The following is a 16352-nucleotide window of genomic DNA, read 5'->3' as shown; positions in this document are numbered from 1 at the left end:
TGGTAGGAATTAGTAAATATCCTCTTGCGAGTCGCGGGAAGCTGATCAAAACGTGGTTCGAACAACTTTGCCAAGATATGTCACTTTGGTAACTTTGTCAATCAGTTTGATTGTAGAAAATTTGAATGTGTCGAAGGAAATTGTTCGCTTTTATTAGAAAATTGTTTCCAACTCTCAAGCGCACCGTTGCGAGTTGTTATTTCGATCGAGGGAATTTTACATGACACAGTTGATTGATCCGGTTTATACGATTGTATCTGACATGTATTAGAAACTTATTGTGAGACAACTGGAGGCATTGGCCTCAAGGATACTCCGGTGTTGCGTTTCACGGTTTAAAAATAAGTAGAATGGCCGAAGGACAATCGGTTTGAATTTCGTTCACTCAGGTACAACTGCCTCTAAAAACAGATCATCCGAGTCGCGTTGCTCTCGTTATAAGGACACCCGAAAAGTATTTTTGCTTACGTTCTTTAAAAATACAAATGTTCAAAGTATTGGCTTTGGAAACAAAAGTTTCTTCATTTAAAAGCGCTTCAAAATCGGCTAATTTTATTCAGAAAACTGTGTTTTACAAATATTTATACTGAACCACTTTCCGTTGTCATCTTGGCATCGTTGAATATTTACTTTTTCAACATTGCACCGTTATCGATTATAATCTACAAATATAACATCGAATTGACTGTACTGAAAAAAGTGCAATCTTTTTCAGTGGCCCCTTAGGAAATACCATTTTGCAAAATAAATCGAGAAGATAGATTTTTAACAATTTCGGATGAATTTAAAAAAAAGCTTTGCCATCTGAGCTTTATTTTATAGTTCGAGTAGGTATTTTCTCTCCCTCTACTTCAAAACACCTCTTTTTGACTTATGAATATATACCTAATAATAAAATGACCGATAAGTGTCGATTGTCATCGAACTGCCCTCTTTGATCCGAACGCATTTTTCGTCTACCGATCTCTCAGCAAATCCATGCGAAAAATCGACTCAAATGTATCGATTTTTGTCAAAGCGCCCTCTCCGTTGCGAACGCGTTCTTTTTACCGATCTCTCGGCAAGTCCGTGCGAAAAATCTCGATCCTTGTCGATGTTTTGGCTCCGATCGGCGTTTCCGGACGATCGTATAACAAGGGGCGGTTTAATGTCATTGAAATAGATCTGACGGTTTCAGAATGTCGCCGACCGAGTTCTCAAACTACATAAAGCAGCGAGCGATGCAGCAGCAGATCCACCACCACCACCACCATCACCAGCCAGCGGGACTTCCGGTCTCCCAGAATTCACCGACGAGCCGATCCCTCTCGCCTGGCGTGATCGGCAGCCAGCAGCCGGCCGGGGATTCGAACGGCTACTTCTTCCAGCACGGTCCCTACCACCCCCAGTTTCCCCACCGCAACATATTCGAGACGGCAGCAGCGGCCTCGAGCCACGCCGGCTACCTTCCGGAGCTTTACGGGGCGGCAAAGTTCCCCTCGGCTTACCTGGACCCGACGGCGATCGGACACCAGTTTTACGGCGGCGTCGCCGGCTCCCAGACATCGGCGAACCTCGGCCCCGTCGGCTCGACGACAAACGGGGCGAATTCGCACCAGGAGAAGAGTCTCGTCGAGGGGTTGAACAACTTCGGCCTTGGCTCCGTCGCGCCTTACTCAACGAGCCAGTATCAGCAGCATCTTCTCGTCGCCAACTAATATCCCGCTCATCTGGATCCGCGAACTCGACCACCTCGACCCTCCTCAGCGGTATGAGATTTATACCACCGATTATATTTGTATGATACAATAACGTATATATGTCCTATCGAGAACAGCAAAAACGCGCCAATTCCCCTCACCCACTATCACCGATCTTCGGGTATATATGTATACGTATGTACCTGGAGGGGGCGGAAAGAAAGAAGAAGAAAATTAAGGAGAAGAAGAAGAAGAAGATAAAAAAACAACACTACCCCAATTTACGATCCTCGCTTTATTATTGTATACTGCTGTAACGCGTATTATTATTATGCTCCGGTGTTACCGATCATTCGAATAGACATCCATATTTAAAAATTTTTTTTTTTTTCCTTACATTCATTTGTTATTTTCTACTCTCCTTTTTATCTCTCTCTCTCTCTCTCTCTCTCTCTCTCTCTCTCTCTCTCTCTCTCTCGTTGCTGCTTTGTTTTTTATATGAAAATATTGCTCCCGCATAGTGTGTTATATTAATTTACATAGATATATATATCATTTTTTTATATTTCTCATTACCTTACAATTATAATTATGACTTTTTCTCTGTCCCTAATTTTTGTTTTGGTTCCTCCGCACCCGCGTTTAGTCTGTAATTATACATATATATCTAATAGTAAGATGTATTATATATATATAGCTACACATGCATCTATTACATTATTACATGGTTAACTAGTCCGCCTACATAGTATACACGTGTATATCATATATATATATATTCACATATATATATTCATACGTGCTCACAAAAAAAAAAACACACACACACAAACACGCTGGCATACACGCCTGTGTCTATATTATACAATATACAGATATTCGTAAATAATATACCTATATAGTAAATCTGCAGGGAATTCGAGCAAAGGGGAGTATAATAAATAATATAGAAAACGGGCCTGTATATCTATATTATACATTATAGAAATAGCGCATGAAAATCGATCTGCGTGATTCTTGAGCAAAAATGCATTTATACAACACGAGCATGTGTTACGCGTTTTTCTGTACACAAAGTATCCGTTTCTATGACGGCAGAGTGAGTCTGCCAATTCGCATGCGCGGAGTACGGAAGAGATGAGTTTTAAGTCGTAGGAATTAATATTGGTATTTTCCGTACTGCGCGCATGCGCTACAGCAAAGAAATCTAACATTACGCGGCACCTAACCTCAATTTCGTGCTCCGTGACAATACGCGTGACATAATCTCGTTGTATAAAGAATCGTGCGCAGCAAGGAGGCAACGGTATTTTCGCCTCGCGTATCTTCAATATTCGTCTTCGACTTCACCTACGACTCATATTGCAAACTTACGTTCACCCCGGAAATACCCTGTTTGCCTCCTCGTTACACAATATACTATTTGGATCATGAATGCGGAAGTACCGGGCTCACTGTTATACGCCGCAAGATTCATTGACACAAAATGATACGACGGAAGAATCAGAACGTAGAACAGAAAACAACACCCGGTACGTTGTATAAACACTCGAAGTTAACAAAACGAACCCCTGATTGAAGAATGCGGAAGATATGCATGGCAAAGAAACCACGATACCACTATTCACACCTTTGAAATAAAACATAGCGTGTTACCGTAAATCATAAAATAATAATAATAATAATAATAATAATAATAATAATAACAACAAAAATAATAATAAAAATAATAAGAATACCATTAATAATAACGATAACGATAATAATAATTTATTTTTTCACTGGAATAGTCGGAGTTTAATAATATACAATATGGAATATCCGTAGACTCTATACAACAACAACAATAATAATAATAATAATAATAATAATAATAATAATAGTAATAATAGTAATAATAATAATTCATGTATAAATTGCGTCTATATTGCAAATATATATGCATACCTATAATACATAAACGCGGGGTTATTATAATAATTATATATATGTACACATGGTAATTATGATAACGGCATATAGGTACGATGATGATTGTAAAAGACGAACTAGCGAAACCGTATAGTGGTATAAATAAAAGAAGATATAAAAAAGGGACAGACGGTGAACGTCGTTAGGCGAGGAAGTTAAAAAGCTGCAGGGCATATATAGGAGGAGAATATAATTTGAGCGAGAAACGCTTGATATTCACGGGATATAATAATAAAATATATATACATACGCGCTGAAGAGAGATAAAACGAGTAGTGCTGAGGAAAAGAAAATTTCATTGATAAATAAACGAACGAATGAATAAATCGGGGCAAGTGAACGAGAATCCAGAAGCAATAATTAAAACAACAAGAACAACAAACATGTTCTAACAACAATTATGAAAACGAAGACGAAGACTTGGAATTTGTGAAACGTTAACGACGATTATGGAGAAATTGGGTCGAGTTGTAAAATAGTTGATGGATGAACGATAAATCAGGTACTACGAATCTGCACGCATCTTATACGTATGCATATAAATGTGTATGTAATTACATACACGTATAATATTGGCTGATGTAAATGGCAAAGGGCGACGATGTCTTATGCTCGCAGAGTTTCGCGTGGTAATTTACGGCCGTTTTTTCAAAAATCGTCCTCGGTACGAGTCTTACATTTTATTTTTATATTACGAATTAAAAAGGTAAATAAATAAATAAACAAATAAAATAAAATCCAGTTAGGCTTGTTATTGTATAGAGTAATATAATTGCTGTACGTAAAGTGGCTGATCCTTCACATTATTTGACTTGACTTTTTATTAATTCATTATTGAGAAATGTACGTTTGATTACAATTCAATGAAACTAATTGCCGCATCGTATAAACAGCGCGATATACGAGTTTTTTCTTGCTGTATTATAATATCAAATTCGAATTTGGTACACCGAAACTTGTTTCGTTTCTGTAAGATAATATGTCACATTACCAAAAAGGAAGAAAAATTGAAAAAAAAAAAAAACAAAACGTAACAAAAGCCTGTAACAGAAATCGTTCAACGATCGAGCGTTGGCGATAAATTGATGGATTTGGAAAAAAATTTCTCTAGCCACTCTACGTCAGAAAGTTAATTAGATGACTATACATACATATATATTCATAGTATATGCAAGACCGTGTTTATATATTATTACCATTGTTAATATTTTTATTATTAATATTATTTCCAATCAATTTTGTTGTTATTGTTGTCGTTGTTATTATTATTATTAGAATTGTATTTTGGTTTCGTTATTGCTGTTGTTATTATTATTAACATCGTCATTATTATTATTATTATTACAATATCATTGTCGATACAATTATTAGGTCATTACAGACATGTTAAAGTGCAGGCACCGGCTGCTTATCACTATATCTGTATCTGTATCGAATCATAGTGCATTAAATTCATAATTTAATAACAATGATAATAATAATAATGATGATGACGATAATGATAATAATAATGATAATGATAATAATATTAATAACAATAGTAACAATAATAATATGAATCACGGTACGGAACACGGAGGTTTCGCTTAAGACGCAGCCGACCGCATTAAATTAAATTCGACCGTTGTCAGGTGCTAAAAGTATATTAAATTGATAAATTTAACAAACAAATGTTAACCCTATGTATGTATATAGATTCGATCCTTTAACTTTTCGTTTATTCTTCTTTTTACACGCACTGCTATTGTATTTGTTTATTGTCTGTAATTTAAAAAAATTTTTATCCAATGTTTTTATTACACGTGTAATATTTTAATCGAAGTGGTCGTTATTTCGCATTCATTTTTCCTTTTCAGTTTCATTTCTCATACTGAGTTTCGATTTATACCCTCGCAGAATTTTACGCATTATAGATATATATCGTATTATTAATAAATTGTTGAAATTGTAGAACTTTATGCAAACAGACGCGACGGACTTTGTTTTTTTTTTTTTTTTTTTTTTAATTTACCATCTTCTGAAATTTCTCTGCAATGCAACGCGCCGCGCATCCGCGGCATATATAACCAAATTATTATTATAGTGAATAAATAAGTCATTCAACGTTCAACTCGTACATACATATTATAATATTATATACCTATGATATCTATGTGTATAACGATATTACTTGTAAATTGAAACTATAGTATTTCTTATCAACACGAGCACACGAAAAAAGGAGATGGCGAATAAACCGAAGATCGGTTGATAATTTCTATGATAAGCAACAAAGCGAATAAAAAAAAAGGAAAAAAAGAATGAGCAAAATAAACCTACGTAATAATAATAATAATAATTATTATTATTATACTATTAAAGATACGTACGACTGTGGTAGCTATGCTAGTACCTGCTATTGTTAAACAAAGATGATTATACGATGGAAGAGAAAAACCAAAAACCGATCATACACGATTCCAGAGAAAAATTTACCAATAAGTAAGAAAGACAGAAGAGATACATTTCATTTTTTTTTTTTTTTTAAATTTTTTTTCGGTTGTCCCTTCATTCGTTTTTAACTCGGACTATAAAAGACAAACGTAATTAGCATCGCGATCTATCGCCAATAATATATTACCATTATACTGCTTGGAAAACATGATATCGGTGCGGAAATTTGGAATATTCAAAAATCCAGCCACACCGAGTCGAATTGCTAAAATTCAGTCGCGAAAGTCGGGAGTAAAAAAGTAAAGTAAAGAAGTGAAAAACGCTGCATAAAATGCGGTACGGGATTCGTTCGTAAATAAATATAAACACATACATATATATATATATATATATATATATATATATATATATATATATATATATATATACCTACACCTACCGACGGATGAAGAATAGCATGTAATTTATATATTATACAAGGCGATTAGCAAGTATTACTACACATACATATTATGCGTAAGAAGACAAAGCTATATATATATATATATATATATATACCTACATTTTATCTGTAAGCCATTAAATACGATGTGAATTAAGTCGCTAATCAAAGGGATCTCGGCTTGAGAGTATAACTCCTCCGTATACATAACTACGTGAATATATATATTGATATATGTTATAAAGAGAGGAAAAAAAATTAAAGAGATCGCAGCTCAGCACAGAATCAAACACGATGTATACTCTTAAAGAAATGATAATTTATGAAGAAAAAGACAAAAAAATAAAAAACAAAAAGAAAAAACAAAAAAAAAAAAAAAACAAACAAGTAGCAGAGAAAGAAAACAACTATAACAACATAATAAGGTAGAAATAAAACGACGCAAAGTTTTTTTTTTTTTTTTTCTTTCTTTCTTGATAAATATACCAAATAATCAAATAGATTATAGTGCTACGTCGTACGAATATATATAAATAATGTACGTACATCTGAGGTACGTGTCATTATCAACGCGTAACGACGACTTAGGACACCTATTCTTCACACAGAACACGATATGAAAAACCAAGAAAACAAAAAAGATACCGACGCGTGTTATACGATATAATTGTGCTAAAAAATCACAAGAAAACACAAAGACGTATGGTGGTATTATACAATAACAAAACTATACCTATGTATGTATGAATGTAGGTATATAAAGATAAAGATAATAGCTTGGAGAGAAACGCGTGAACACACGTATACCTATGCATTCGCAGAATTTCCAACACTAAACGGGTGTATTCGTTGATGATGGGGAAAACGAAGAAAAAATTTAAAAACCAAAAAAAAAAAGAAAAAAAAACGGTAAATCTGTCTTTAATATGTATCAAGTGTCTATAATAGCGATCCATATTGTCTATATAATACATAAAAGTGAATGGACATCGTATATGATGTTATAATAATAATAATAATAATAATAATAATAATAATAATAATAATATCGATTCTTGTGTGGATTAACAATAAGAATAGCTAAAACAATAATGATAACGATAACTATAGAAGTAATAACAATAATAATAATAATACGATGTTGGAATTAAACTATGAACATGGATAAACAAACTAATAACAATAGTAATAATAGTAATAGTAATAATAATAATAATAATAATATTAGCAAGAATAATATTAATGATTACGATGATGATGATGATGACGATGATGCATAACGAGGAACATAGTAATAATTAACGACATGCATAACCGCATACGCTATAATATATATATTCTTATACTATAAATTAGAGACAAAAGTGAAGGCAGGAAACGAAACGAGTATTATATCATAGGTTATACGTTTGACGAGATACCTATAAATACCTACATATACATATATATATATATATATATATATATATATATATATATATATATATATATATATATATATATATATATATATATATATATATATATATATATATATATATATATATACGATATATATATATACATACACACGCAGACACATAGACACCTGTAATATACATGTACACGCTTATACCTATATTTTGTGACTCTTGTCACGGTTCAAATTCTTATTTTTTTTTTTTATTTTTCTCTCTCTTTTTTCTTCAATTTCCAAAAAATTTTACGTCCCGCGTACCTAACCACGCGACAAAGAGACAGGAGAGAAAGACGAACATACCGTGTGCGGGAGAAAAAGATATGTGACGTTATTATTTACTGCGGTTCGGTGTCGGAGTTTCAAGAATAAAAAAAAAAAAAAAGTAAATAACGAAAATAATTGCACACCTCAAATGTCGAGGGTAAAACGCGAACGAAAATTATTATTATTCATCTATCACACTAAAAAGTATAGACGTCTATTTACTCGTATAATACACGATAGCCTGTATAATAATATCCACCCCCTTCGAGAGTATGATAAATATTATTATTATTATCTTTATTATTATTATTATTATTATCTTTATTATTATTATTATTATTATTATTATTATTATTGTTGTTGTTGTAGTTGTTGATGTTGTTGTCATTGCTATATGACGATGATTTGGAGTCAGGCTTCTCTCATGTAAATGGTTTAATACTTTACAGCCATGTTTATACATACATTGACAACCACACCGACACACAGACACGCGTATACATAAACATAAATAAATATTTACCCGGTAATTATTAACAAGATAATGATATAACGATTATGATGATAATTAGATTTGTACGATTAATTATATATATTTTTCAATACCTTCACTACCGCTATATAATACCCACACATGCATGCATGCATATATGTAAGCTGTGTGCGAACAATATATGTGTATGTATATATACACACAATAATAACATGGACATGAATACTAGCGTCCTAATTTGATTATTATATCCTTAGACACACACACACACACACACACACACACACGTTGGTAGACGTAAGAAAAACAGAAGGACATATTATTATTATCATTATTATTATTATTGTAGTTGTTGTTGTTGTTGTTGTTGTTGTTGTCGTCGTCGTCGTCGTCTTCGTTGTTAGTTGACAAGGCACGCATAAGCAGCAGCAAGTGAAGGCTGTCGTTTATAAGAAGTCCGAAACGTCGATACGTCTGACGCTAATTATTATTTTTCTTCCGTTCGACGTTATTTTTTTTTTTTTTTTCCTCCCAGTTACTCTCTTTTCTCCCCACGTCGCGTCCCCCTGAATTTCCCCACTGATACCTGTCGATAATCTTACACCTTTCACCCTCATCCGCTGCAGAATACCACCTGATCACTTGTGGTACACACGCACACACACACACACACACAAACACGGAATTATCATTATTAATAATAATTAATATTATAATTACTATTCCTATTATTACTATTATTATTATTATTATTGTTATTATTGTTATTATTGTTATTATTATTACATGCATACGTTTGTTACCTACACACATATAATTATGGACTTCATTACCGATCCATGCACCATTTACTACTGCGTTACGGTTATTTCGTATATATATATACGTTATATACGTTATATAAGTTAGAGTACACAATAGTGATAAAGTACACAATAGAAATAGAGTTAGAAAGACAGAGAGAGAGAGAGAGAGAGAGAACAGAGATAAGGAAAGAGTAAAAAGAAAAAAAAAAATTAAGAAGGAAAAAAAACCACACACAATCGAAACTATTATCCTAACATTTTTAATTATTATTTATAATCAATATATATATATATATATTATTTTTACTCATATATATATATACATACATATTATACATACATACACACGTTATATGTATTTTGTTGGCTTTAGATTTTGTTCCTTTATTTTTGTATGATGATGAAGATATAGTATATATTTAATATACAAAAAACAGACACAATATATACGATACACACATATATATATAAAATATGTTACACGATTTTATTAATAATCTTAAGGATTTTTCATATAGTTTGTTATTGTTGTTTTGTATTGATACCTTACTCAATTATTTGTATATATATACATATAATACACACTTTACACACAATGGCGCAAGTCATGTACATTGCACATATGTGTATACACACACACAAAAACACACGCAACATATTTTATTATATTTTTGTTATTAATATGAAGTAAAAAAAAAAAAAAAAAAATTTTTGAAAAAAAAATAATGATTTCTTAACTAAACAATAGTTGCAGTTGATTTTTATTTATCTTGTCTTTTATTTCTTAATCCGCGTACAATACTTAGAATAAATATCATATCTATAATAGGCGTTAATTTTATTACCTTATTGCTAGCAATTGTATACTAACATTTTTTTTTTATATAATTTTTTTTATTTATTACAGCGATTAGATTCATCCGATTACAATACATACATACATATATATATATATATATATATATATATATATATATATATATATATGTATATATATATGTATATATATATACACTACAACATACGTATATATTAGCAAACACCTGCTCTTACATCGCATATCGATTTACGATCTATTACTTCTATATTTGCATAAACACAGTTTGATCATTTTTTATACTCATTTTTAAACGATCGTTAATTATATTACATCATTGTTAAAATAACAGCGATTCGCACGCAGCGTGTGTGACGATTGAAAAGCTTCTTGAAACTTGCGACATATTCGTACCTTATATCTGATATATGTATATATATATATTATATATTTACACACCTATGTACCAATGGGTATACAAAAAATCGCTGCTTCGATTTACGTACGTATGCATATAATATCGCGTATGATGTATAATTTTTGTAAATTATTTTTTGTATTTTTATATTAAAGAAACGTCGCTGTGTAAATGTTGCTTGTAAAATTGAGGCTATTGACAAATGATAAAGAAATAATGAGGAAAAAGTTGGCAAAAATAATGCTGAAATCGAAAACTTACCCACAATTCGTACCTATATATACATATACGCATACATACATCTTGTATATTTATATATAGGTGTATATTCTCTATAGTACTATAATATATAATATAAATACGCATTAACGTATATACATATATATGTATACAATATTGCGATCGTGACTACGCGACAATTGTATTGTATCGAGAAAAGAAGCTCCTAGCGAAAGAGAAAGTTTGATTTAAGAGATAGGTTCCAAAAGCTGAGGAAAACAAGAAAAGAAAGGAAAAGGAAACCAAAAGAAAGACAATTTATTTGTAATATATCGCACGAAAATACTTGAATAATACTTACAATTAATCTCTCTCGCTGTAATTTTTCTCACACATGTATAATACATATGTATGTATGTACTTACGTGCGTATGCAATTCGTATAACTCAGTGTATGACGATCGAACTTGTAGATAACTGTTTAATAATTGTTTAATAATTTATTCTTATATACCTATAGATTTGTTATATAGTATATCGATGTGTAACTATTCGTATATTGTGTTACGCCTGCCGTTTCGAGTCGGGTAAATTAATGAAAAGTTTCAAGAAGCATTGACGAGTACACAATAATCGCGTTTCACACACAGGCATAGAAGCCAGAAAATTTTCCCCATACCTGTTCCTATGTAATTCATATTCCCGATATGATTTATCCGATCGGTGAAATAATTAAAGACACGCAGTGGACGAGGAGCGGGTAAAGTTGATTTGGGGGGGGGGGAGAGGATTTTCGAAAAATCAACGCTCTGACAACGATATATGATATGTAAAATTGAGTGGCTGAAGAAGGAAAGGTGGTGCAAAGAAATAGATAGATAGATTAAAAAAAAAAAAAAAACAAAAAGGTTAAAAATATATATTGATGTCGAGTTACGGAGGTAACGCGAAAAGTGCAGGGCGCCTGAATTAGTACACAATTAGTTTTGCACGTACGTATTATAATGCATCGCAGCAACCCGAATACGATGACGATGATGGTGATGGTGATGGTGACGATGATTGTCGAGTTATTCTATAAATAATTGCACAGGTATAGACGGCGCCCAATTAAATAGTTGTTGGAATTTTTCGTATAACAATTAGGTATTTAATTAGCCAACGCTTCAACGCGTTTTATTGGTATTTAATTATTATTGATATTATGCATGATCGTTGAGAATCGTTGTTATATTTTTACTACGTAGTGAGACGAATAAGTGATCGGGATTAGTAATAGTGGGTATTAATAAATTACAGTAGAGTGATTTTTGTTGCTAGGTATGTAAAAACCGATTATGTTGGATATAAAAATTGGGAGAGGGAAAAATAGTGATGTAGGTAAAAGGGTGCGGTTAAAATTTAAAGAAAACGTAGGCGCCTCGTCAGCTGGTGATCTGAAAATTTATTCTCATCTGATATAATTTGTTCCAAAATCACACGCGTAATATTTCTCGCCAAGTTTTTCACGACCCAATTTATTTGCCATTTGTTTATTTATTTATTTATTGTTTTTTTTTTTTTTGTCGCTTCGTAAATCTTTCTCTCATTCGTTAGGTGCGCTTAAAGGGAAATGTAACGTATTACGACAATATCGTAAAGTTCATACCTTTTATCAAACTTCTTTACGCGATTAAAAATGATTTCCGGTAATAATAATATACCTATACGTGTAATGTGAATGATAAAATATCGCTATTTAGTAAAACGTAAAAACCGTTCTCGTATTGGTGGAAAAAACGAAAAACAAAAAAAAGTGTTTCAAATAGAAATGTTACGCGTCGCGTATACACGCAAAGACGATATTCCATGATAATGTATTAAAGTACGTATACATACATGTACACTTAATTACATTTATAATTTAACGTAGAATAATATTGAAGCGTGAATTTAAGCCTCCACCCACCCCAAAGTACCAAATAATAAATTAGACGTAGTCGTAATCCCGTGAAAAAGAATATAGTGAGTATAAAATATACATATATATATATATATATTAATACTTATATTATACCGTTATAGATGATATATATATATATATACATGAGATACGTGGCCAACTAACTTAATACGATTATAACGTAACTTAACTTCAAGGAGTAATACAATTGATGCGTTGATAAACTAAAAACAAAAAAAAACAAAAAAAAAAAATCAAAAAAAAAACCGTGTTTTACGAGCGTTTAAAATTTTTATCAACTCTTTCAACGTCTTTAACCTCATGCAATGCAAGTTCGTAACACTTTGTCATTTTTTTTTTTTTTTTCACTTTTTTATTGTTTTTACTTTGACCAGATGAAGATCAGATCGAAGCATCATGGTTTTAAAATTACTGCACGGAAGTAAAGTCGATGATACTTTTGTGAGAAATTCAAATTAAATTCTCCAATAGTGTCGGAACGAAGTTTAATTTTTAATTTTCAATGCTACGCAAAAAAAACAAAAAAAAAAAAAAAAAAAAAACCTTTCTCATCGGACGTAATCGAGCTTTTAATAAAATTGCAAAGCTTTGTAAAAAACATGGGTACAAATCGTGAGGGAGTAACAAATTCGATAAAGCATATTAACAAAAGTGCGTACAGAAAATATTTCGAAAATACGTAAAAAATTGTGTGAAACATTGAGACGTAAAAATGGTCTCGCGATTTATTGAAACAGTTTTTTCAACGATACCTGTTTTACTGAATTTTTCTAGTTACCGTAATAAAATTAAAATTTTTCTCACTGTACACAATTCTCCACGGCGCCGTCCTTGATCGTTAGACACGATGTAAGGACTCCGATCGTGAGAAGTTCGAGGATTTGATTAGATCGCTTTGCGCAACGGCGCGTTCCAATCTGCTGGACATCGTTTGATATAAGACCTGAAAAACCAACGTCCGGGTATTTCGTGTCACCGATGACGGCAACTTTTTTCCCTCTTTACTCCTGACCATCGGTTGCATCTGCCGGTACTTTGAACCGTGTAACACGTACCTAATATCGCTCTAAAATCCTCTAATCATTTTCGCCCGCTGTATAGATCTAATCACCGTGTTACACCCTGTAAATCCTGATCACGAATCAATGTGCGTTGTCACGGGCTGGCAGTAAGTATAATTTATCGTCTCGTTGTACCAACTATAGTCAGTCCGGTTTAAAGATCAATGCTCGATCAATGCTCGGTCGATCTGCGGATGACGTGAAAAGGGAAAATTTAATCCGCTTACCGCTAATCGCGGTTATTTTTTCTTTATTTTCTTTATTTTATCACCTCCCGCCACCCATCGTAATGTGAATTGTAAGTGGAATGATAAGACCGGAAACGGTCACGCAATGTTCCTCGCTATCTCTCTTTCTCTTGTTAACGAGACAGGAATAATTGAACGATATCACATTTCTGTCTCTTTATATCTCAGTCATCACGATACGCCAATTTACCTATGTGCGAATTTAATATGTATAAAGCAAATTCTAACAGGTAATTTATTTTAGCGAAAAGAAAAATTTGTCGCACACGGTACATACGAGTACGGAAGAAATATTGTTATCCGTGTATAATTTTTGCAACAATTGAACGATCAATGATCTGTGAATCTAGTTCCGACACCTAAAATCAAATGGCTGAAAATTAAAACAAAGAAAGCTTGGAAACTTGACCACGTGTATTTTTCATTATTCGTAATACGGAAACGTGTAAGAATTTTCAGCGCTTGGGTGAAAAAACAAAAACACATGCATATTTAGCTGTATAATTAATACTACCATATAATATGTATATTATAATCGTATAACGTATGTTTTGACGAGTTGTAAAAGCAACAGAATTTACAAAATTACGTATATATATATATATCTATTATTTTGGGAAATGAAAGTAGTTACGTTGGCAAATTCACGTAAATATGTATAAAATAAAAGCGAACAGCGATTAGTTGCATTATATAATATTACGTGGTATACGTGTATCAATACACGTAACGCGACGATTCTCACAGACGTACGTTACGTACGGTAAACTTATACGTTGATCGGTGAAATATCGCCAATCTTTTGTAACCGAGTGAGTTATATTTTTTACCCAACAAGAAGAAGAAGACAAATTTCAAAAGACGATGACGAAAAATAAACGAATAAATAAAAGAAAATTGTATAAAATATGATTATTATGAAAACTTGCGATGAAAATACGTTACGTATATTTTCGCGAATAAGGCGACATTTGCATATCGCGTCGTTAACGATAAGTACCACACGTTGATACGTATATATATATATAGATATATATATATTCGATTTTATATTCTAAAATAGATTTAAAGAAGTATCTATACAATCTAGTTTCTCATATTATTATCAATAACAATGACGATGATGTTTAAACGAGTAACGCGGGCGTGAATTCCAACTTCTGAAATTCGATTTAATCGAAGATGAAAAACAAAAAGAGCGTCCCCGATTCCGTTAAATAAATTTTCCATTATGATGATATTGTAATTATATAGTATGTAATAATAATGGTATTACACGTACCTCACTCGATAGTTATTTCTTGCAATTTTACCCGTAGTTAACTATACGTTGCAATTAATGATTCAAAACAGAAATATATATGAAGAGTTAGCTAGAATGAGAGAATTATATTGTAGGCACGTAATAAACCTTGTATATTCAACGAATAAGGAGCTGTATCGTGACTCTTATTGCTCGTCAATTTTTTCCCAAATTCAAATCTCATCTGCAAAAACTACAGCGAGGCTTCGCGTTACAATATACACGGGTACATACACATATACTCGCGTATATGCATATACGGGAGGGAAAAACTTTTACACTTATGCTCCTTGTTCGTTGCGGGGTGAGAAAAATGAATTGATCGGTTTGGAGGAAGAAAAAAAAAAAAACAGAACAAATCGACATGTCGAAAAAACAGTAGAGAGCATGCGAATAGCTTTTTATCATATAAAAAATAATCGAGAATAATACGTTCCTGTTGGGAGAACGTCTCGATTAGAAGACGCGCAGAACGAAACAAAACAAGAAAAACAAAAAAAAATAATTAAATATTAGTGGACGCATCCACAAGTCTAGATACTTTTTCACGAATTTTAATACTGAAAGATTATTCATTCTAAATATATATATATATATATTATATTATCTATCATATTATTATGTGTAATCATTGTCGATTAACGTATATATATATATACACATATATATATATATATATATATATATATATATATATATATATATATATATATATATATTGTAGGTAGATAGATGTAATTTTTTACAACACAAGGAAACAAAATAATAATAATAAT

General features: G+C 32.0%; 1 protein-coding gene across 9 annotated transcripts in view; it reads left to right on the top strand.

Annotated features, from left to right (window-relative positions):
• Nucleotides 1–16352, top strand: part of LOC124219888 (protein Tob1) — a 120153-nt gene that overhangs the window by 100722 nt on the left and 3079 nt on the right. For 6 of the 9 annotated variants that reach the window (XM_046628125.2, XM_046628126.2, XM_046628122.2 and 3 more), the window contains one exon: nt 1163–7470. In XM_046628125.2, the coding sequence (XP_046484081.1) occupies nt 1163–1697 (535 nt within the window). In that variant the 3' untranslated portion in view covers nt 1698–7470. Of the gene's footprint in view, nt 1–1162; nt 7471–16352 lie in introns of those variants that run through there. The other 3 variants (XR_006883482.2, XR_006883483.2, XM_046628121.2) reach the window with 3 other exon arrangements.

This window comes from Neodiprion pinetum, chromosome 5 (assembly GCF_021155775.2).
Source record: "Neodiprion pinetum isolate iyNeoPine1 chromosome 5, iyNeoPine1.2, whole genome shotgun sequence".
NCBI classification, from domain to species: domain Eukaryota; kingdom Metazoa; phylum Arthropoda; class Insecta; order Hymenoptera; family Diprionidae; genus Neodiprion; species Neodiprion pinetum.
This window is presented reverse-complemented; position numbering and strand designations above follow the sequence as displayed.